Source organism: Neolamprologus multifasciatus, chromosome 11, assembly GCF_963576455.1.
Source record: "Neolamprologus multifasciatus chromosome 11, fNeoMul1.2, whole genome shotgun sequence".
In the NCBI taxonomy this organism is placed as follows: Eukaryota; Metazoa; Chordata; class Actinopteri; order Cichliformes; family Cichlidae; genus Neolamprologus; species Neolamprologus multifasciatus.
In genome coordinates this window covers 19328487-19353073 of record NC_140449.1, presented here as the reverse complement: position 1 = coordinate 19353073, position 24587 = coordinate 19328487, and the positions used below count along the sequence as shown (strand labels likewise).

At 41.6% G+C, this 24587-nt stretch overlaps 1 protein-coding gene across 1 annotated transcript in view; it reads right to left on the bottom strand.

The window, feature by feature from the left end:
- Positions 1 to 5148: 5148 nt before the first annotated feature.
- Positions 5149 to 24587, bottom strand: part of galnt1 (UDP-N-acetyl-alpha-D-galactosamine:polypeptide N-acetylgalactosaminyltransferase 1) — a 56695-nt gene continuing 37256 nt past the window's right edge. The window contains exons 5-14 of the mRNA XM_085178714.1: positions 15313 to 15479; positions 14572 to 14699; positions 14393 to 14472; positions 13841 to 14011; positions 10469 to 10586; positions 9955 to 10135; positions 8289 to 8428; positions 8092 to 8190; positions 7835 to 7969; positions 5149 to 5579 (exon numbers count right to left, since the gene is read on the bottom strand). Coding sequence (XP_085034840.1) covers positions 5433 to 5579; positions 7835 to 7969; positions 8092 to 8190; positions 8289 to 8428; positions 9955 to 10135; positions 10469 to 10586; positions 13841 to 14011; positions 14393 to 14472; positions 14572 to 14699; positions 15313 to 15479 — 1366 coding nt within the window. The 3' untranslated portion in view covers positions 5149 to 5432. The remainder of the gene's footprint in view (positions 5580 to 7834; positions 7970 to 8091; positions 8191 to 8288; positions 8429 to 9954; positions 10136 to 10468; positions 10587 to 13840; positions 14012 to 14392; positions 14473 to 14571; positions 14700 to 15312; positions 15480 to 24587) is intronic.

The window sequence follows — 24587 nt, the reverse complement described above, 5'->3', positions numbered from 1 at the left end:
AAACACAAACAGAATTCATTCAGTCCTGGGCCAAACTGAGAAAACAGATTTTCTTTTTCTTACCTTGGTTTAAGTGTTAAACTTGTGGTTTTTTTTGCTGTCTTTTCATTGGAAATCTCAATATCAGGTCCAAATACATGTCGAGTGCAAGTAAAAGAGCCCATCATTAGGCTGACAAACAAAAACTAATTCTATCAGAAACTTTAAACGAGGCCAAAACAGCAATCTAGCGCATCCTTACAAAGAACGAATGCACCGACAAACTCAGAAACACCAAAAGGTCTGGAAGACCACAGAAAACAACTGAAGTGCACAATAACAGAATTCTGGTTAAGAAAAGCAACTTCACAACATCTAACTGAGTCAGCAGCACTCTTGAGAGGTTCTCCAATCAAGAGACAGTGTCATCAGTGTGAATGCAGGAGAGAAACAGCTCATGATGTGAAGCATAACACATCATGAGCTGTGAAGGTTGTCAGTCATCCAGGTCATTGTAGTCCAAGGAGCTTGGAAAGAAAAGCATCAGGACTTATTTAAGAAGTGTCTTCAAGAAACTTAAAGGAGTCCAGACACTTTTTTGTCCAAGATCCTTAGATCATAACACATCATCTGTCAAACATGGTGGAGTAATTGTAATGGCGTGTGCATGAATCGTAACTAAAGAGTAAAGAAGTGGGATATTCTTCAGTGATCAAGTCTGTCACCTTATCCAAACACAGTAGAGCATGCTTTTCATTTACTAAATACACAACTGAAGACAGAGAGACCCAGAGACAAGCAGAAACTGTAGTAAAGGCCTGGCAGAGATGTAACACAGCGCCCGGTGATGTCTGTGAGTCCAACACTAAAAACAGTTCTTATAATTATGGTAATTTTCCCATTTCTTATAAAAATGAGGGACTGTGTATAAACAGAGCTGTAATTCCCAAACTGTTAATGCAATTCTTCTTTTGTTAAACCCCTTGAATTAAAGCTGAAAGTCAGCACTTCAATAACATCTGCAACATCTCCCTCTGCATAATTATGGGATTTAAAATCCAAAAATGTAGCGTGTTGAAAACAGAAAAAAAACAACTCCATAGACAAAAATCAACAAAAGCCTTAAACAAACACATTTGATGAGCAGACTTCTAAGTTAATAAATTCACTCTGCTGCTCAAAGCGCACTTCAATATTCTGTTTTTTCTCTCGGTTTCCCTCTGGGCTTCAATTCAACTTCACTTCTTCAGATCAAAGACACCCCCCACCCCCCCACCCCCGTAGCTCCCATGAACTCACAACGCTGCACATAAACTGGAGCAAAGTCTCTGCGAGCTCGAAATCTCCTGAACGGCACAATTACTTCAGAACCACAGCACGGGTGTCTCCTTTCAGGCTGGACCTGACGTGAGCCGAGAGAGATTTACTCCTGAGCCTCTGCTTCTCTGACCAGCTGAGAGATTCATAATCTCACTTTTGTCAAAACCACACAACTTTGAGATGCTGATTGTTTTTTTCTTCTTCTTGAAGACAGAGCAGCTGCGCTATTATGAATTCACCCCGGTGCTTTATTTACCACAGAGATGCTTTCAGGAAACAAATTCCGAGACATCGCCGCGTTTATCAAAGATGAGTATGCAAAGCGCTGTTGTCTAATATGTCTTCCTGGTGGCTCTCAGCGGGCCTAATCCTGACAAATGAATAATTCAGCAGATCAAGTGGAGGAATTTAAATAATCCACTCTCCACAAAACACTCTGCAGCCTGACTCGGCTACATTCACACCACCCTGCGGTGTTTATGAACAGGACCGAGGACAGCCTCTTCCCCACAGAGTTTATCTTGATGTTTCGGTCCAGACTCACCGCTCCTACAGCACTTCTAGCAGAGCAGAAATGTATCTTTTCAACACCCACCAGTGTTGAAAGTTCAGACAGCTCAGACTCAGTGAACAGTGGAGTCCGTGAATACGCTTCCATCTTTTAACCACTCAGTTCTTCAAGGGGTTTGGCATCAGACTGCGTTAATTCAGGATTTCTTATATAACATAATCAATATGTAATAAAAACTATGATAGCAATAACTAGAATCAGCAAATATTTCAGATACTATAAAAAAGTGTTCTTGAAGGAAATCAAAACCTTTTGTTATTATATTACTAAAAATATTCAGTTTTAAAAACGTTCAATGTTTAAATCCATAGTAGGATAAGATCTGTCATTAATAAAAACACATTTATTTATTTAAGCCCAAAAGAGTCGTAGTGAGATTTCATTTGTTTGCAGCAGCATTTCTTTGTTATGCAGAAAAACTGAGACGTACTGTTGCCATTGCGCTTTTCTTTTTAATACTAAAATGTCTCAGGGATTAAGTTTGTAGTTAAGCTTCTTTATGTTGATACAAACAGGACTTTTAATGGTCAAGTGGCTGCATGTGGCTCCCCAATGTCAAATGAGTTTGACGTCCCTGTTCTAGAGCTTTTGAGCTAATCTGTACTGGGCAGCTGCACTAAAACCACTCTCCGCCAACTGTAATATTGTGTGGGTCCCCCTAGCGTCAGTGAATTAGTTATTACCCATCAGAATAAGGGCACTGGACCTTTGTGAGGTGGACCTAGCCGTTTCCACATCCATGACTCTCACGGACACTGGAGCAGATTTGGATCCAGGAACTCTGGATCATTAACTTTTCCAGAGCACACGACTACCAGGACCCGAGAATTCCTCAGTTTAACAGTAAGAAGTACAGTGAACTCATCGTTGTAGACAGCAGTTTGTGCAAAATACAGTACTGTGCAATGTGTCCAAAGTTTGAACTTCTGTGTTATTTTAGCTCGGGGAACGTGGGGAATTTAAAAACCAGCTGGCACTTAAGATCCCACAAGTTATTACCTGCCTTTTCACACAAGTGAGTTATTTGTACGGTGCACATGGTGAGCAATGGAACATTCCAGTGATCAGGAAAAGCATCATCAGAATAAACTGCAATACACAATTCAAAGCAATTTTAAAAAAGACACTTTTTTATAAAGTAAAAAAGAAATATATTAAAGTAAATAAAAATGTGTTTTGGCAGGGGAGGCCAACCGTAGACACAAATTTCAAGACACAGACAACGTACCTCCATTTTTGTATATGTAATTATGACATTACTGAGCGTCTGCACACTTACTTTTTAATTAAGTGCTAGATGTTTTTAAACTCTCGGTTATAAACATAATTTTAAAAGTTCAGTATTGGTTGGGCTACGTAATTAAGGGTCAGGGTTTGTGGTGCGTCTGTGGAGACAGAAGGAGGCAGAAATCACCAGGCACCTCAAAGTATTCTGTAAACGTTTTCACTTTTATTTTCTACATTTGGATCAGCTCAGTGTGGAAGCCTGGACATGTCAGTTCATTTCAAACCCACCTCCTAACCCGACTCCCGGATTTAGAACAATCGATACGCTCCCCTGTCTGTCCCACAATCAAAAAAACTCTCACGTCTTCACCACAGTCACTCGATCAGACATGAAAAAAAACCCCAAAAAAACAACCTGTTGATGGCCTCCACTCACTGCCATGTCCATGGCGAAGACGAACTGATGTCGTGTCCTTTGTGTAAACCCTTCCTCCATTGGAGGAAGCTGAAATGTTTAAAAATCAGTTTTTGAAATCACCTCTGGTGCCCTGACTCGCAGCGGCAGAAGCGATTAAAAAAACAACAACAAAAAAAACAAAGAATAAGAATAAAGAAGGCGTGATAGTGGAAATGAAAAAGACACGCTGTCTACCTCTGACTGAGATATGAATAGTGAAATGCTGCAGGTGCGCTTGCCAAGTGAGAGAAATGTAGTAATGGATTAAGATATGTCATCTGCTGTGCTCTCTGTAATCACACAGTTCAACCCTTTCACTCCTTTTGGCTCTCTACAGCTTTTATTCTGTCCCTGATTAATTCTCATAGCGGTGCCACGTTCCTGCTGTAGATATGTCCGCAGGGGGAGTGCAGGGAACCCGGCTCTGTGTAAAAAATAACAGCGTTTTGCTCTTTTAGTACGGCGGAGGAAGCAGGGGTATGCTAATCTGCTGCCAGTCTACGCTACGGGTGCTTGCTCGTCCAATAGCGAGGAATCGGAGCGCCGTTTGTTCTAGTAAACAGGGAGCTAATGGGCTGGGATTAGTACTGAAGAAACACACGCTCACACCCACACAAATGCAAACATCCACACACTCCGCTGGAGGAAAGAAGCCCTTGGAGTGTTTTTGTTTTTCTTTAAGAGGTCATTGAGAAGACGATATGACAAAAATGGACTGAAGTATCAGGCTTAGGCAGCCTTTTTCCTATATGTATACAGCATGTGTGTCTGTCTGTGTGTTTATGTGTGGCAATGTAGTGCCTTACTGGGGAAATCCACGTGGTTGAACACTACAATAGGCAGTGAACATCAGTAACAGACTCATGTATACTCTGAGTGTGTGTGTGTGTTAGCTCTATGTTAAATATCTTTAAAGACAACAGAGAGGTACAGACAAACTAGGGTTACTGAAACAGTAGAAACAGACAAGCCATGTAAAAACTGGACATAGAAATCTTAAGATATCACAAACATCATAATTCTCTATCTCTAGATTTCTGCTGACGGCAGACGTCGGGTCCTCGTGATTGCTTTCTTGTTTTGTTTGTTTTTTTGTGTGTATGCGTTGTCCCTCTGCACGGAGGCTTCAGCCTGTAAGATGAAATGCTAAACTCTAACACCAGAGGGAGACACACACTGCTGCAAGACCATAGGACTGGCTCTGATGCACACGCACACACACATCACAGCTCCTCACACATGCACACGTGCACAACCTTCTTCACAGGAGTACATTTTCAAAATCCATAAAAAATTAAATAAAATAAACATGAAAAACGAAAGAAAATCAACAAGGAATTCAGTCCCCTTCTCAAAGCATACATTCATCTCAGTACACGCACACACACACACACACACACACACACACACACACACACACACACAAATAAGTGCACACACTCTCGTAAGAGGCAGTCAGTAAACGTTAAGTGATGAGTTGAGCGGTGGACTGCTTTGTCCGGGGGAAGTTGTGATGACTCCACCAGTTAGTTCCTCGTATTCGCACATGTCAGCGAATCAACTCTCCACGGTTAAAATCTCTTTTTTCTTTAAAAAAAAAAACCCAAAACAAAATGAATGTAAAACAACAGCCATCGTCTCTCTCAGAGGGAGGCTTTTCTCTCTTCTCGCTTTAAGGAGGCTTGTACGCACTCCTCCCTCTGACGTCCGGCAGAGGTAGTACCGTCCAATCTGTCCTCCTTCCTTCTCAAATCCCAGTGTAGGGAAGTCTTTTTCATTCCTGGTGCCAAAAAAAAAAATCACATCCGTTCCCCTTTATTTTTTATTCTGGGCCGCTGTGTGTGTGAATGTGCGCATTTGGAAGTGTGAGGAGTGTGGTCAGAAGACCTCTGGTAGTGTGACATTGCGGAGCAGCCACTGTTGGGAGCGTGTGTGCGTGCAGTCTCTGACGCTGGGCACCTGGCTGTCCTCCTCGCTGGCCTTGTCCAGACACTGGTTACTGTTGACGTGGATCAGGGTCAGCTTCTGCACAGCACAAAAACACAAATCAGTCTTTAGAAAGGTTCATTTAAAGGAACATGTAAATCTTTTTGGTTAAAACAGCACATGGACTTTGTTATACTTTGAATATCAAATTCTGCTGTGCGAGCCTCTGAGGCTCAGTTTTAGCTCTCTGTGGTGTAAATGCTGTGGTTAGGTTGGGTAACGAGTCAACGATGATATATCTCCAAACTGTGGCAAGAAATGATGCTAGGTTGAATTACGTGCACTGGGATTAGAAAAGATTCATTATTTATATTTTAATTTAGATTCCATTTTGATAGATTTGCTCACATTTTACTGTAAACTGCTGCAAAGCAGCGTGTTTATGTGAATTTACCTGAACATTAATTTGCATTTTTAACAATGTGAATATTTGTTTGTTTATATTGCATTTTCCAGCTTTGGAAAAAGCTCATTCTGAAAGAATCAGAATGAGCTTTTATAACTTTCAGAGCATTTTCTATTGCAGCTCCTTGGTAATGGACTAAATTGTCTTTGCAATTTAAATAGGCTCTGTAAGACTACATATTGTGAAGAGGCAGGACGCAGGCACAGGTGAACTGGTGCCCTGACTCGCAGCGTCAATTCAATAGTGAGCTGGTATTGAATGCAAAGTCAAGAGGAGAACACTGGAAAACCAGGAACTAAAATCAGTCTACACTGGGGAATACAGGCCAATGAGGGAAAGGAACAGGCACAAACCCAGGAGCAGGAACACAGAGCAAAACCAGGGATAAACAGACGATCAGACAACGACAAAGAGGAAGACTGCAACTATAAATACAGAGAAGGGTGATTGGGGCAGAGAGGAAACACGTGGGGAACACAACTGAAACTCACGGGGGGGAAGAGATGGAGACTGGGGGAAGTAAAACTGAACACTAAACAAACCTAACAAGTGGGGTGATGAAGACTTGACACAAAAGAGAAAATATACAAAACTAGAGAACAATGGAAAGTTTGCATGAATGTAAACTCAAACAAAACCAAGAAACATAGATTTACATGAAGAAAACTACAAAGTCCATAAACCTCCAAACTCACTAGGTTTCAGACCCGGGACCCTCACAGGAAGCTACACTGCCCAACAATATACTGTCTATACTCTTTGGGCTTTGACCCAGTGTGACACAATGATCTTATTTGCTTTTTATTGTATGATGGTCATTTTTACTTGTGTCGTTTTGTTTGCACCCTTTAGTTCCATTTTACTGTCCATCCATCCATCCTTGTTTATTGTGCTGGGTGGGCTGTACCCTATCCCAGCTACCAAAGGGTGAGAGGTAGAGTACACCGTGGACAGGTCGACAGTGTGTCGCAGAGCTAACCCAGAGAGACAGACAAACCATTCAGTGTCTTCTTGCTGTGAAGCAACAGTCTAACCACTGTGCCCATTTTATTTTATTTTATTGTCTTTCTATTTTATTTATTTCTAATATACAGCACTGTGTCAGCCGTTGCTGTTTTAAAGTGCTTTAAAAATAAAGTTGGAAGGGAATTTAACGTCCTAGGTTTTCCTGCTGTAAATGAACTATTTTCTGTGCCTGTCAAGATCTTTGTGAGAGCTCACAGTATTCAATTTAATTCAGTTTTATTTATATAGCACCAACTCCCAATAACAATAACCTCAGTGTGTTTATACTGTAAGCTATAAACCTACAGTATAATGGTACGACCCTACAGCATTCAGGAGAAAACCCCAACAGTCAGGGAGAAGAAAAGAGAGAGGCAGGACGAAGGACACACTATGGGAGAGAACCAGAGTTTAATAACTACTAATGATTGAATACAGCAGTGGTGAAGAAGACACAGTGCATCATGGGAAGCCCCCAGCATCCTAGGGCTGTTGCTGCATAATTAAGGAAGTCTTCAGGGTCACCTGACACCAGCTTCCAGTTTTCACAAAAAGACAACATCTGATGACCTCCCCAGTACCCTTAATGTAGAGTTTTCAAACCTACAGAAATGCTCTGTCGACCATTAGAAATGTTTTTTTCCACTGGTAGCCCAGGTAAGCTGTACAGGCAGAGATCACCCTCATTGGCTATTGTTTTATTTTGGAAGCAGGCATAAATATGAAATCTGACAGAAACCCCTCAGTTCAGAAAAGAGAAATAAGGATTACCCCTAGTAGGCAAAACCTTGATTGTTCAAGGTTTTATACATGAGGAGGAAGATTTTAAACTTTGAAGAGAAGCTAATATGGGAGAAATATGATCTCTCTTTCTCTAACTTACCAGAGGGTCGTACTCCCAGAGCTGGTTGCCTTTGAGGTGATGGCACTTGAGCATCATGACGGGTCCGTTTAGCTTGGACACGTCTAGACACAAGTCATCTGTCCTGATCTCCTTGTTGGCCGTATAGGAGAAAACCTGCACACATCACCCACAGACTTTCTCTCTTTTTGTGCCGAGAATAACTCTGATGTCAACAGTGATCAACATTTACACTTTAATTCATGTGTAGTTACAGCGTTTTGTTATTTCTCTGTTACCTGGTTGCCTCCCATCCCGTGACAGTTGAAAATGCCGACCTTCTCGTTCTCCTTGCGGGCCATGTTGTCCAGACACTGGTTAGTCTCCACATTACGGATCTGAGCCAAACACACAGGAAGCAGGTTCATTGCTTGAATATACACCCACACCGTTTGATCCATACAGATTCAAGTGTTGCTTGTGTGAGCGAGTGTACCTCTCCCAGGGAGTAATAATGCCGAGGGATCTGGGAGTCAGGGTAGATGTTCTCCAGGTACCAACTGAAGGGTTTACACTGAAGCTTTTGCCTCAGAGCAGTGCGAGACGTGATGTCACCGTAGTCTACTTTGGTCACACCTGGACACGCAGACACACACACAAAAAGGTCAAACAAACACTGCATGCTGCCATTCCCCCCGTGTGTATAAGCTTTATTTAAACATGCTGATCTGAAGCAGCCAAACGTTCAAAACTGCTAAATCGCTTTTTTTTTTTTGGAAAAGAACATGAAATAAGTTGTAACACCTGGGCTGAAAATGACCCAACAATGACAACAAACATGTGCCTGATGAAGAGCAATGGAGGTCAATCATCTTTTTCATATAATAACTGATAGAAACTACTTCGAAAATGGAGCTAGCACACTGTGGAGGTTCAGTTTCCACTTATGTGTTTTATGCTTACAAATAAAAAAAACAAAAACCATGTAACGCTGAGATATCATTTTGTTGAGTTATGATTGAATTGTGTTTAGAAACGGTGCGGCCCTTCAGTGAAGTCTGGCCCGTCTAGCAAGACAGTCCACTTCTTGTTTTTTCAGTACAGTACCTTTACATACTCAGTCAGCAGGACGGGACCATGGGAAATCATGCACTCAATTACTTCAATTATTAGCTTTGTCTTTTAACTTTGGGCCACTATTACAACTATAACTTTCCCTTATATCCGTGCTTTCATGTATCCATTCAGGTTAAAAGCTCATCAAATTTGGATTCAGGAGACAGACAGTCTCTCTGCTTTTAAGATTAGGTGTAAAACTTTCTTTTTTGACCAAGCATATATTTAGGGCTGGAGTGTTTCTTCTTAACTTTAATCACTTTTTTCCACTCTATTTCTTTATACACCACTCTGCATTTAATCGTTAGTTATTATTAATCTGTGTCTCTCTTCTGTCCTGTCTTCCTTGCCTAACCCCAACTCGTAACAGATGGCTGCCTCACCCTGAGCCTGGTTCTGCTGCAGGTTTCTTCCTGTTAAATGGAGTTTTCCTTTCCTACTATTGTCAAGTGCTTGCTCATAGATCCGTCTGATTGTTGGGGTTTCTCTCTATTACTCTAGTGTTACAATATAAAGCGCCTTGAGGCCACTGTTGCTGTGATTTGGTGCTATATAAATAAAACTCAATAAAACGGAACTGAATTATGATCTCATTATTATGCCCGGGAACTGATCTAATTAGGGCTGATGCTTTCATCCAGCTCTGTAAGACCTCTATTATACAACTTGTCAGGTTATTGAAACAAGCGTAAGAAAGACAGAAGAGCGCCCTCTGTCAACAAAAGTGAGAGAGGTATAAATGTGTTCCACGAGGTGCTTCGCATCTAAAAATATTCTTCATTTCAGTAGCTCTGCTTCTCTTTTGGTTGCTTTTCTGCTGCAAGCTTGTGTGTGTGTGTGTTCATGCAAGTTAACACATGCTTTGTAGCGTGAAATTACTCCCCGCCTCCCCCCATCCTGCACTGTTGGGTCACCACTGCAATATCACGCAGTCAGCGGGTTAATGGATAGATCACACCTGTCACAGAGATTAACCTCCACACGCGAGCACATACATGAACGCAAACACGCGCACACACAAACACACAAAATGTGGCAAAACTCACCAGGAGAGATGATGTAGAAGAAGTTTTTAAATTCGTCCATCCAAACTTCTGCCAGACGCCGGTTGTTTTTGTTGATGATCTGTCCTGTTCCTCCGGGAAACGTATAGGGCGTCGCCTTTCTGAAGACGTGACCCACGTGAGAGCATGTGACAATCTCTAGCGTCCCGCCACACTGCCAAATCTATGAGAAACAAGCCTTGTCAACACTAATTTAGAGAATAAATTGCAGAGTAGACACACTGTAAGTCCTGGGCCCTGAACGAGCTAAGACAGACCAGTGAACTCAGCTGGGAGATGGATGACGCAGACTGGTCCCGGCTATGCTGTGCCAGTCTGAATAAATTTGACTCAACGCCAGCCGGGATGACGTCTGACGAAGTCTTAGTCAGGTCAACAATTTATTCAGTGAAGTCAATCTAGAGGTGTAACATCTGTGTGTGTTTTTGAACCCTAGCTGACACTTCTGAATGGAAGAATAAAGTCATGTCAGTTGTCAGTGGGTGTGTTCACTCACTCTGAAAGAGATTTCCAGGTTCTCTCCTCCCCAGATGTCCATGCCTGCGTCATATGTGCCAATCTCCTGGAAATAATCTCTGTCTATGGAGAACAAGCCGCCTGCCATGGTGGGGGTCCTGAACAGAGACATCAGAGAAAAGGTAAATTAGGAGAAAGGCAGGTTAGTGCCACTTAAATCACTGACGGCCGGCTTTTTAAAGGTCATCCAGTATGTACACATTCCATCAGGGTTTTATATTTCACTCCTCTCACTCCCTGTTATTTGCTGATTTCCTGTTTTTTCTCCTCTCTTCGCTGTTGCTGTGACAGTCATGTCAGAGTTAAACGGCCTCGAGGCCTCTTTCCATTTTCCCTCCCGCTTACAGAACAGCTTCCTCCTCTTTAGAGCTTATTCTTCTCCACTGCCTGTTTTCGCTTTTGCTTAAAATCTCTTACAAAAACACAATATGTTGCACACAAACAGACAAACATATCCTGAACGTGCACAGATTGATGGTGCATGTCCAGCAGTTGGCTAAGAGCGGGAAATAATAAGCAACCCAGAAATGGAAAAACAGTTCGTCAAACAGTTCGTAAAATGTGGCTTTATAACAAAAGACAATAACGACGAAGCGAACACAACAGATCTATGTATCCTTTCCTTTTTTCCTGAAGAGATATCAAAGCTTTTATAAATGCCCCAGCTTACAATAAATCACTTGTTTTTACGACACTCAAACACGTCGCAGTAAAACAAAGAAAACCCACTAATTTACAGCAAATCCTGGATTCTAATTAAAGTCATTTATCTAAACAGGGACCGGCCCTTACGTACATAAAAGCGTGGTTCATCATCTCAACATATCACAAGACTGAAATAAACACAAACACTGCCACTGTATAAAGCATCAAAGGCGGGTAATACTCAGCTTTGTGTTTGAAGCATACAATATCAAAATGACACATTTAGCAAGTTCAGAGAATTTCTTCAGATCTTTTCTGTTTGTTGTATTTTTTAAAGTCCAACAGCGGCAAATACAACCTTCCCAAGTGAGTAGAGACTTCTGCACATTGCCGTAAATTACAAGGTAGATGAGCCCATAATAACTAGCTTAGCTGCTGATTTCCTCCTCTGCTGTCAACATATGCAGCTCCTCAGAGAGTGACAGCAAAAGACCTGCAGTTTGCATCGTCTAATGAAGAGAAATTCCCCCAGCAAATGCACAGCTTGAAACCACATCAGCATTATTTGTTACAGTTTTTTTTCATTCTGCAAACTCCATACGTGCAATAATGTGAAAGCGCTCTGTGGCAGAACAGGGTTTTTATGTAAATCGTGTCATTAGTGGAAATTAATTTTCTGCCCTGACACAACAACCCAGTTTTGTTTTTTAGGCCACTTAAAAGACACCCTAAGGAAAATTTTGTCAAGCAGAACTGAGAAAAACAACCGAAATCGGGGGCGCGGGGTGTTACATAAGCTACATTATGTGTGTGTGTGTGTGACCTTGAATATTGGCATCAAGCATGCTTAGAAACAAGAGCAGGAAAAAGAGATGATAGACAGGCAAAAATAAGCTCTTGATTTTAGTTCCAAGGTCTACAAACAACAAAAAAAGCCCCTCAAAACAAAAAACACAATCTTACATGAACATCTTGCATTGAACAGAAGTGGAAAGTTCACTCTATTCTTTCAGTATTCCTGCCTTGAGAACCTCTTATGATGAACTGCAGCAGCAAACTGAATGGTAACATATACACTGTTGTAGCAGCCATAGAATAAACAGGGATTGAAAAAGATAAAGAGTTCAGGATTTTTGCCTGCTATAGGAAGGCTTAGGCGCAGTGTCTAAGTGTTTCTGATTAAAGAATGTAAAGGCCTTCAGGCGACATATCACAATCAGTGAGTTTTATGCAGAACTGGGCAGCCAGGAGCTCACAGTGTGAGCAGAGGTCCTGGGTGGCTCCTTCTCTACGTAAAAGCAGGTGTCAGTGTTTAAAACATCTATGAACGGGATGAGACTTAACTATCCTTTGAGTCATGATAAGAAAGACTAAAAAAAAAGAAAAGAAGGTCAGTCTGGTGAAGTTTAATGACAGCAAACTGAGCTTACGTCAACGTGCCAGGCTGCAGTTCAGGTCTCTCTAGTTTTCTTAACTGAATTGGGCAGGGTTTTGGTTATTTTGGTGTGCATGTGTTTGGTTTCGACCACTGTGCTGTTTCTGTGTCTTTGTGCCTGACAAAAGCGAGTGTGAAATACAGAAATAAACTAGTATCCTGAAACGGTAACCTGTGTTCATCAACTGCAACTTGGAAAAGATAACTGCTTCCTGTGTGTAAACGTGTCCATATGCAATTGCACAAAATAAACTTTTGGCTTTAATGCCGCAATATACTATCGTGAACTGCTGGAAGCAGTGATGAGAACATGGGTAGACTGTGGTCATAAAGGGACGGACATGGTCAGCAACAATACTCATGTAGGCTTTGGTTTTTGATGATTATTAGTTGGTACTAAAGGGAAAACAGTTTGCCAAGAAAACATCTGCCACACTATTACATCACCACCTGCAGCCTGAAATGCTGATATAAGACAGGATAGATCCATGCTTTCATGTTGTTTAGACCAAATTCTGATCCGATCATCAACTGAATGTCATAGCAGAAAGTGAGACTCATTAGACCAGGCAACATTTCTCCAATCTTCCAATCTTGTTTTGGTGAACATAAGCAAACTGTAACCTCAGTTTCCTGTTCCTAGCTGACAGGAGTTGCACCCGGTGTTGTCTTCTGCTGATGCAGCTCATCTGCTTCATTCAGAGATGCTCTTCTGCATACCTTCCAAAATACCTTAGTCATTTGAGTTACTGTTGCCTTCCTATCAGCTCAAAGCAGTCTCTGTCTATTTTCCTCTGACCACTGGCAACAACAAGGCACTTTCCCCAGATAATTTCCACTCACTGTTTTTGCACTATACTGTGTAAACCAGATGGTGGTTTAGGAGATACTCCGTCAAAGTCACTTAAATCACCCTTTCTCCCTATTCTGATGGGGTGTACCAAATTTAGTGGCTTTTGAGAGTACGACTCATTTTCAGGTTGAAAGATGGAGCAAACTGTTTCAAAGGATGGAGGGTTGCAGTAGGAGGACTGTGGTATCAGCTGTGACTGTATGGCAAAAGTAATAGTTTACATGGATCAAAGGGTAAGATTTAAGGGCCTCTCTGCAGAATTTAGTTAGATCAGGACTAGCCCAAGGTCATAGATGTCCTTTGGTAAAATGAAAAGACTTAACTTGAAGCATAGAAACTGCTGTCAGTCTGTTTTATAAGTATGAAAAGGATAATAGCAATGAAATTTAAAGACTCATCTTGCTGTGTGTACCACCCACCTGACAGGCAGCGTGCGGTCTCCTTTGCGTCGGTCCATCTCCCTTTGAGGTACAGGGTACCAGCGGAAGTTGAGCTTCCAGTTGAATCCTCCGTATGTCATGTCAGAGCCTGCCATGTACTCAAAGGTATCATCGCTGATAACGTCGATAATGGGGCACACCACTGTTTTCCTACAGTAAACAGAAACACATCAGCACACAAACACAGTACATCAACCTGCTGTTCATAACCCTAGGGGGACATCAACCAAGGCTAAAAGCTCATCTACAAGATGTGTCACCTCCAGAACCAAATACAGTCATAAGCCAACTTCTCACCAGCTGTCACTCATCTCTCATTAATTACACCTTTGTAAACCCTGTGCGTTTTCTCCATGTGCTGGTGTGAGTGTGTGTGTGTATACCTGCTTACGGGTAGCAGTAAACAGAGAATGAGTAATTAAGCGTGAGATAAACACAAGGGCAAGCCACCTGCAGGCTCAACAATACTTTATTGATTTTCTTTTCCAACTTGCCAATGGTCTGCGTATCTTTCGTGTTTGTGTGCCTTACCTGTCTTGTTTGATGCGGGCAAGCAGAGGCTCCAGCCATCCTGTTGTGCATTCACAGTGAGCATCCAGAAAGGTTATGACCTGAGAACATGGAGGGAAAACATAAGACAAATCTACAGTGCAAACACAATATGGAGAGCAGTTGCTGTGGATGTCACGTATGTGGACATGCGCACACACCTGGCCAGTGGAGATAGACGCTCCCTTGAGGCGTGCGCGGATGAGCCCGGACCGCTGCTCCATCCTCACGACTCTGACGGGGACTTCCAATTTTCTCACATACCTCTCCAACTGCTGTTTGAGGAAATCTAATAAATGCATATATAAACAGATAAGAATGCAAAACAGGCGCCTACAAAACAAAAGCTGGATTACAAGCTGTTCCTCCAACCCACTCCATTTGTAGCAGCAGGGATCAGAGATAACTGTGTGCTTGCGTGTTTTCTTTCACGTATGTGGCCTTTTCATACGATACCTCTTGTACCTGCTAGGAGCTTCTCCATCAGCTTGAACACAAGTGCAAACATAAACACACAATCCGTGACCTGCACCATCTAACCTGAGGTCTCGTAAGGTTGCTTCTGCTGGTGGTAGTTGGTTGGGCTGGGGGGGTGGGTGGGGGATTGACGGTAATAACAGAGTGTAATCCCTGCGTCTGGCAAATTAAAGACCTAATCTCCCCCAAACAGGGATTAACAGTATTGCACAGGGTGGAGTGGCACACACAGCCCTCATACATGCACTGACTATCTCTTGGGCACCAGTACAGGCACATACACACATGTGCAAAAACATCTACCTACGCAGAATCCAGCAAAAATCATAGCTCTAAAAAATAGGCTAAGCCTCAAACTAGAGAGAGACTGAAGGAATTATCTGCAGTGAGTGTTACTGTGCGTGTGTGTGAGTGTGTGAGTTTACCTCTCTCGCTGGCATCATCCACCAGAACAATCTCCTCCAGCAGTGTGTGTGGAGAGCGGTCAATCACGGAGTGGACGGTTCGCAGCAGCGTGGTCCACGCCTCGTTGTGAAATACAATCACAACGCTGGTGCGAGGAAGATTATCGGGGTATAACTTGTTCTTGCACCTAAAGCGAGTAATCAAAAACATGGTAAAATAATCAAAAGGGTCAACTCGATGCTACAAGAATACAAGAATATTTACAAGCATATTTCTACATATATAAATCTTTGGTTGCAAGTTTGGTCTGCTACCCATATGAATTAAAGCAGAAAGAAAAACTTAGAAGGCCCAGAGACATGCTATTAACTAACTGCATCTCTCAAAGAGATGCCACAACAGAACTGGTCCAGAAGACATACAGTAGAACTGACGTGATATTAAAGCCAGAATCTTGTACACAGAATATATGACATCAACCTGAACCTTTCCATCTACTTCTGGATCAACAGATATGATTCAAAAAGCAACTCCTTAAATTTTTTTTAGATGTAGACTCTTGGTCTGAAAAGTGAAGTCAAAAAAGCAGAAGTTAAATAAACCTAATGGACAAATGGGGGCGGTTCCAAAAGGAAGTCTATTAGAGAATAGAAAATAGGTTGTCTCACATTGTTTAATACTTCATTAAACATGTTCCTCATGAGTTAATGGTCTAAGCCAAATGTTTAAAGTTACGGTCAAACAAGCATGATGTTATTTTATATTTGTCTGGCCCATTTAGGGATCTACGCTCCTACTGTTACCTAAGGCCACAGGCAGTGGGTAGTGACTGAGAGAATGAGACTCCAGATAGAAGAGGCAGAAACGAGCTCAAATGGTGTCTGTTCGGGAGGTGCTCAGAGTAGAACGCTCAACCCAAAACAGAAGTAAGCAAAACTAATGAACTATGTCAGAGTAGCTTGGTACATCATTTATTTACAGTATTCTAAAAGACTTTGAGCCAAAAAGTTTGGAACTGGTTAGAAAAAGGTTGATAGAATGTATAACAATTTGTATCTATAAAACAGACTTGGCATTATTTCAGAGATTGAATTATATTTTAAATTAGTTATTAATCTACAGTCTGCTTATTTTAATTATTTCTAAATTTCAAAAATCTTCAATGTCACCAAATGCTTTGTGTGTAGAATGATACAAAGTTGCTTAGCACACAGCAAGCTCATTCAAGAGTGCATAACTGCACAGCACAAATGATGAAACAGCTGAAGATACAACATGAAGCAGAAACAACAAAAAATACAAAGGAGCAAAAAGAAAAGGTGTACGAGATGCATCAAAAACTAAAAGCAGACAAGGCTTCAAAAAAGGCAATAATACAGGCAGTAAGTGAAAACGCAGACTTGATTTTAAACAAACATGAACTTGCAGAGACCGAACAAAGAAAGGAAAAAGAAAAATCCTAGGAGACACATAACAATCCGGGCTCTGTGCGACTGTGAGAGCTGCAGCTACATCGACTTTATATAAGAGTTAAAAAAAACCAAACTAAACCACATTAGACAGTCCTAAAATCACTCAGATCATCATTTTGCTCCTTGTGAAAAATCATCGTAATCAACTTCAGAGAAAACTGAGGGTGAATAATAAACGAGTATCCAAGCGTAAATCCCCAGATTTAGACCGAGAAAGACAGAATTAGTGGGTCATCATGATCACACTTGATTACTGATATTAATTAGAGTGTGAGTCATTTTCGTTGCAGTGTTGAGTGCACACATCAAACTCTCTTACTGAGAGACAGTGAAGGATGGAGTTGTCTAACACAGGACAACAGGCACAAGACGACAAATATTAGCGCAGTGAAGATAGTCACATCTTTTTAAATAGCCCTCCACAGTATTTCCAGAGAAACACTACATTTTAAATGGTCAAATTGTCAGGTATACACTCCTTAGGCGAGGTGTCCAGCTTATTTCTGCTCATGGCTGGGCCTCACACATACACAGTTTGATCTTAACAGCCCTGCATCAGTAAAAACATTGCATAATACCCAATTATATATATATATATATATATATATATATATATATTAGGGGTGCAACAATACTCGTATCGATATTGAACCGTTCGATACAGCGCTTTCGGTTCGGTACGCATATGTATCGAACAATACAAAATTTTTAATTTATTTTATCAACTTTCCTTCTGACGGTGCTGTCTGTGTTGAGCGCTCAGTGGATCTGCGCTCGACAGTGCAGCCTAGGCGGAGTAGTCAAACGCAGATTCACTGAGCACAGGGCAAGCTAGCCAGACAGAAGTTAAGCTCTCCTTGCAACATGGCAAATTGAACCTCCCCCACCCTCATTCAGATCTGGCGTTTGGAACTATTTTGGTTTTCATGTGAAGTATGACCCTGAAGGTAAGCGTGTCATGGACTAAAGTAAAACAGCATGTTGGATGTGCCAGCAATGCTCAATTACATGGGTGGGAACTAGTGTGTTAGCTCAGTTAGCTCGTTAACGTGTTGGCCGTCCACCCCCACGCACGGGGCGATCCGCAGTAGCTCGTTAACGGAGATTTGCCGTGTTGTGGCGTTAACGTCATTTCAATGAGATTTACGCTGACAGCACTAGTGGGAACACAACGAATATGACTGCACATTTATGCTGACATCATCCTAGTGCAAAGACAAGTGGAAGCAGAGAAAATCAACAAGCAGGCATGCTACAAACTTTACCCGAGTCATTTAGACAGCCGTTAGCACACGATTCTCCTTATGGGGACCTGATATGTTTAATATGCTGCTGAGAATATAGCCCAGAAGAAGCGTATAGTATAGCTTTTATTTTGGAAAGAGCCATTTCTCTGTAATAAACTCTCTTTTCCAAAGATGAGTGATTCCTCAATCAGATACAGGGCTCGCAAAATCGCTAGCGATTTTTCCAGTTGGGCTACCAAAATCTCTCTGCCCTGCCCGTCGGCCTATCGTAGGAAGGAAAAATCTATGTCAATGCTTTTGCATTCTTTCAGAAATGTAGCTGGGTAATTATGTCATTGGCATCGGTGAGCCACTGTCAATATGTGACATATTGAAATCGCGTTTGAATTTGCGCTTGTTCTTTGCTTTCACTTTGCAATCGCGTGAACTGTGTATAGAGAGCGACAGCACTGATTGGTGAGTGATGATAATTTGCGCACCAATTCCTCTGACATCGTCTTATCAATCATTAGCTTACTATGCAAACAAGTGAAATCTCCCGCAGCAAGCTTAAACATGTGAGAGGTTGATCGCGCAGAGAATCGCTGAGCATTAAGTGAGTGCGTGTGTCAAAGCAGCAGGATATATATTTTAGTTCTGCTGAGCCAAATAAGACAGGTCAGGGTGAAGAAGTGACAGCCAAAGAAAAGCTTACCACAAAACGGAAAAGTTATGACAAATCAGACTATAAGGCAAAAAGAAAGTGCAGCTTTATGGTTTCATGGACAAAAGAATTTCTGTGGCTGCAATATGACGAGCTAAATAATCAGGGCTGCACATAAGTGGTCCGCATGTGCGCATTCGCTGTCAAAATAAAAAACGCGCACAAGATAAGAAGTTGCAACTTGTGTTTGCATACATAAGATTTTCTGGAGGAGGACAGACATTTGTTTAGAACTCTTAAAGATGTCGAAGAAGCTCCTTTAAGCAATTACTGTGATGTACCTCCGCCTCCAAAGAAATGTCAGAAGGAGTCCGAACCACAAAAGAAGCGTGTATTCTCGGAAAAGTGGTTACAGGAGGTGAGCTGGCTTCAAACAAATGATGAACGCACAGAGATATGGTGCAGAATGTGCCGTGAAAATTTAATAAATGACAAATTAAAAAGGCATGAACTTTTTTTTTTTGTATCGAAAAAATATCGAACCGTGACACCAAAGTATCGAACTGAACCGAACCGTGAATTTTGTGTATCGTTGCACCCCTTATATATATATATATATATATAAACACCTCCAGATTTGCCCCTTTCTTTTAGTGCAAAAAAGTCCAAACATATTTTGAAAAGGCTCACACTTAATGAACCATCCAGCTATAAAACAGATGATTCACGTTCAGTCAGTCCGCTGTCATTACAAAGAAACGCTTCTGTCGTAAATCAAAATAATGTGTGGGCACGGCTCCTTGGCTGAAGCATCCTGCTTCAGTGCGGCATGGCAGGCCATAGGTAATGTCTTTGTCAGGCTGTAAAACTGATGATGATTCAGACCTCTGGCTCCAATTAAATTAACAGTTCAGACAATCTCCCTCAAGACTTGATCCGTTTCTAATGATTTATGACAAAATACTTCCTGGTGCAAAACAATAAAAAGTTATTCTCTTCTTATCTGCAATTTCCAGTTCGCAAAGCAATCCAGTCCCCTGGATTGGACCTTTTGTCGGCTCAGTTCTGGCCTGTATGTCTGACGCTTTAGGATTTAGGCACGAAGTTTGCACAGTTTAAATAAATCTGACAATTTCAAGGTTGATTTCAGTTCAGTATGAAAATCAGCCTTCCGATGTCTTCTTGTCAGCCTTCTTGCTCGATGTAGCTACTCCAACACTATGTCTCTTCACTGTAGCTGACTTTATTTGCTCATAACGTTTTATTGCACTAGCTGTAAAGCAGCACAGATACCTGCTCCTACAAATAAATGTTTAAAATGAATTTCCAGAAATTCTTCCACTATGTTTTAGGTTGCCCTGAGTTTATAAAAAACATCAAAATCAGTTTAGGGGTCACATTAAAACTCCTTACTGCTGGCCTTGACTGCTTTACTTCAGTGTTATACAGACTACAGTAAATGCTGCATAGAGGACTACCTATTCATACAATATTCTTTTTTTTAATGCAAAGTAATTTCTTTACAGGTTTATGTTTACCAAAATTAAGCAACATGTTCCACTAAAATCCCTGTGAATAACATATATTAAGTATGGGTTGGTAGAGTTAGAGCAGACAGAATCATCTGTACACACATCTGTAGGTCAATCAAAAATCGTAGCCTGCCATGACACCTGCATGCAAGCCCGATATAAAACTGTCTCACACTCTAAGTGTTTTCTAAGTGTTGGAGGACGAAACTGAGAGCAGCCTGACATCCTTCCTCTAACAAATTCAGCTCTTACAAGAGCCAAATGGAATCGGATCTGATTTCCTCCATCTTCATAACTCCCCCTCCTGCTTGTGATCATCCTGAGCGCCGGAATGCTTCCTCGCTCTCTCTGCGGTTGATTCTGACTCAAGGAATGCAAGAGCGACAGAGGAGAGGAGGTCAAGAGTGTATTCTCTCCTGCAGCTGCCCGTGGAGCACGTTAAAAACACAAAGTAATTCTCAGTGTTTGGGGTGTGCATGTTTGTATGCTCGAAAACAGGGAGGTCGATGAGCACACAAGATGATTCACTGTAAAAACAGAGACAGCCTTTGAGTCTTTTAATGTTTTTCTAAGGCGGCTCATTATTTCTTGCTCACATGAAAAAAACATGACTGAAGGCATGATCTTTGGTGTGTAGCAGAGGAAAAAGAAGGCCGTGTGTCTATACACAGCCAGTCGCAAACATGTTTATTTGTATTAGCATTTTTTTTAAAAGAGCAATTGTAGGGAGCCCTGTGCACTCGAACAGTCAGGGTGGCGGAGCAACATTTGGCAACGGCAAAGCAAGCTAATGAGTTACAGGCTGCGTCTTCAAGCAGGGAATTGTGGGGATATTTAAACATGGGCGTGCGCACTGGCTTTAATTAAACAGCATTATTGTTGCAACATTACACACACACACACCAATAAAAGTCTGCATTCTCAAAAAACAACAAAAACAACAATGTAGTCATCACCAAAAAAAAAAAAAAGCTTTTCTTAAAGGTGTGGTCATGGAAAGTATTTTCACATACTGTAAATCCACCCAGACACATATAGAATTACACACACACATACACACACAGGCGTGACCGTAACGTCAGAAAGTAGCGATCTTTGGCCGGGGCGTGTGCATGTCATAAGGCCTGCATTCTAATTGGCTGCTGCACAAAAAAGATCCAGATCCTTTCCTTGGCCAACTAGATTGTGCCCTTTAGAGTGACCTGACAAAATATAAAGCTCATCAAATTAAATCTCTTGCACAAGTTTGTTAAAGTCCAAGACAAGAAAATGGTCAAAACTCTGCCAAGACTGCATGTTACATTCAAAATGCCTGACTTCCTGTTGGGCCTAAGGTATGGCTCAAAGCTCCAGGCTTTTTGTCTATCTTAAGATGTTACACAAAACAACATAAATGCAGATTAAATATGGTGCCGGGGTGGCTTCACTGAAATATTGTAGGTGGCACAAAACAGCCATTTTGCCACACTGACATGCAAAAGCCATTAAATATAAACTGCACGAAAGGTGATTCATGGAGAATTTCCATGGCCCTAGGGTGGACTGCCATAATCTTCACACTAAAGCATAATCAAGGCTTTAAGCGCCTTGATGTAACTGTTGTGATTTGGTGCTATGGAAATAAAGCTGAGCTGAACTGAAGGCTTGAAGTTTACTCGCAGAACCTTTCAGGTGAATATGGTGAACCTGTGAGGAGTTCATCAAAGTAAAATTGACATTTCCTGTTCCCACTAGCTGGTGCTCAAAATATCATTGACTATTGGGATATAGATGTCTGAATCTTATTAAGTGTCAAGTTTGGAACAGACTGAACAAGGCCTATTTCAGTTATACTATTTTGGCTCCTCGTGGCAGCACATCAAAGTCTGGAATGCCACCAGCGGATCCACCATTTAATAAAAACTCACAGCCCTCATAATAATATAACATCAACTCTTTGAGGGTTATCTGGTCAAAATTTAATGCGCTGATCCTGCCTCGATCAAAGTGTAAAACATGTTAAATACTGTCATATATGAACTCTTATAAATCACGTCAAGCTTGGGGCTAGTTGGACAATTTATATGTGAATTACACATTAAAATTTAATGCTGAATGACTAAAACTCGCCACTGCATCACGGACACGGCAATCAAAAGAATGTCAAAAGCTTCACAATGTAGCATGACCAAAGTCTTTAGTTCAAGACTGATCAAATATGAAGATGATTACATTAAACTATGAGGAGTTTATTAAAGTAAAATCCCCAGATTCATTTGACAGAAACATAATAATGCAACAAATTAATTACAATATGGCCTTCGCACTGTCAGTGCTCGGGCCTTAATAAACCATAAGTGAGTTTTTTCCCCCCTTTAAAGTATCAGCTAATGACAACCTCATTTTGATGAATTCAGCCAGTTTCCCTAAACTTGCTGATCCACACACAAATATGCAGTGAAATAGACACAAATGCATGCACTCCTACACACACGCAGCCACACGTTCCCTTGCACGATATTGACTCCGTCTTATCTACTAATTGGAAAAGCAGATAGACGGGGGGAAGGCTGAGTGAAAACACACCTAGTAATCAACTCTCGCTCAAAGACTAAAACCCATTTCACGGATCAAGGTCCTCTTACTCTCCTGCCTGTCTACTGTGCATGTGCCCCTTCCTGTCACTGTTACGCCTCTCAGTCAGTCTTCCTCTACATCGCTCCAAAAACCTTCATTTCTGATGCATGTTCCTCTACTGAAGCAAAAAAAAAAAAAAAAAAGACGAGGGGGCTGCTTTACACCTCCCTGAGCCAACCTTGACATATCTTTTCAGCTGTTGGCTGGATGCACATCGTCTGCCTGTCTGAAGACTGAACAACCTTCAACCTAAAACCACTTGCACTCACACACAGACACAGTCAACATTGAAATTCTGCTCACATGAAATATGAATTACACACATAACTTATATTATAAAAGTGTTGTTGAAAAAAAAACATTACATCACTAAAATGATGCTTTAGCTGTTGTGACAGGGTTTAGGATTTATTTATGGGCAGCAATTGTGTAAATATGACTGCCCACAGTCACCACATGTTCATTCATGAGTTTACAGAAACCTTGCAGAATAAAGGTGCTCAGAATGGTGCTTTCATTCACTGATTGCAATATTAAGACACAATTACTGTTGGGTTGGCTACGTCAAGCAGTTTTACAACACATATAATACAGTGGGGCAAAAAAGTATTTAGTCAGCCACCGATTGTGCAAGTTCCCCCACTTAAAATGATGACAGAGGTCAGTAATTTGCACCAGAGGTACACTTCAACTGTGAGAGACAGAATGTGAAAAAAAAATCCATGAATTCACATGGTAGGATTTGTAAAGAATTTATTCGTAAATCAGGGTGGAAAATAAGTATTTGGTCAATAACAAAAATACAACTCAATACTTTGTAACATAACCTTTGTTGGCAATAACAGAGGTCAAACGTTTACTATAGGTCTTTACCAGGTTTGCACACACAGTAGCTGGTATTTTGGCCCATTCCTCCATGCAGATCTTCTCAAGAGCAGTGATGTTTTGGGGCTGTCGCCGAGCAACACGGACTTTCAACTCCCGCCACAGATTTTCTATGGGGTTGAGGTCTGGAGACTGGCTAGGCCACTCCAGGACTTTCAAATGCTTCTTACGGAGCCACTCCTTTGTTGCCCGGGCGGTGTGTTTTGGATCATTGTCATGTTGGAAGACCCAGCCTCGTTTCATCTTCAAAGTTCTCACTGATGGAAGGAGGTTTTGGCTCAAAATCTCACGATACTTGGCCCCATTCATTCTGTCCTTAACACGGATCAGTCGTCCTGTCCCCTTGGCAGAAAAACAGCCCCATAGCATGATGTTTCCACCCCCATGCTTCACAGTAGGTATGGTGTTCTTGGGATGCAACTCAGTATTCTTCTTCCTCCAAACACGACGAGTTGAGTTTATACCAAAAAGTTCTACTTTGGTTTCATCTGACCACATGACATTCTCCCAATCCTCTGCTGTATCATCCATGTGCTCTCTGGCAAACTTCAGACGGGCCTGGACATGCACTGGCTTCAGCAGCGGAACACGTCTGGCACTGCGGGATTTGATTCCCTGCCGTTGTAGTGTGTTACTGATGGTGACCTTTGTTACTTTGGTCCCAGCTCTCTGCAGGTCATTCACCAGGTCCCCCCGTGTGGTTCTGGGATCTTTGCTCACCATTCTCATGATCATTTTGACCCCACGGGATGAGATCTTGCGTGGAGCCCCAGATCGAGGGAGATTATCAGTGGTCTTGTATGTCTTCCATTTTCTGATGATTGCTCCCACAGTTGATTTTTTCACACCAAGCTGCTTGCCTATTGTAGATTCACTCTTCCCAGTCTGGTGCAGGTCTAC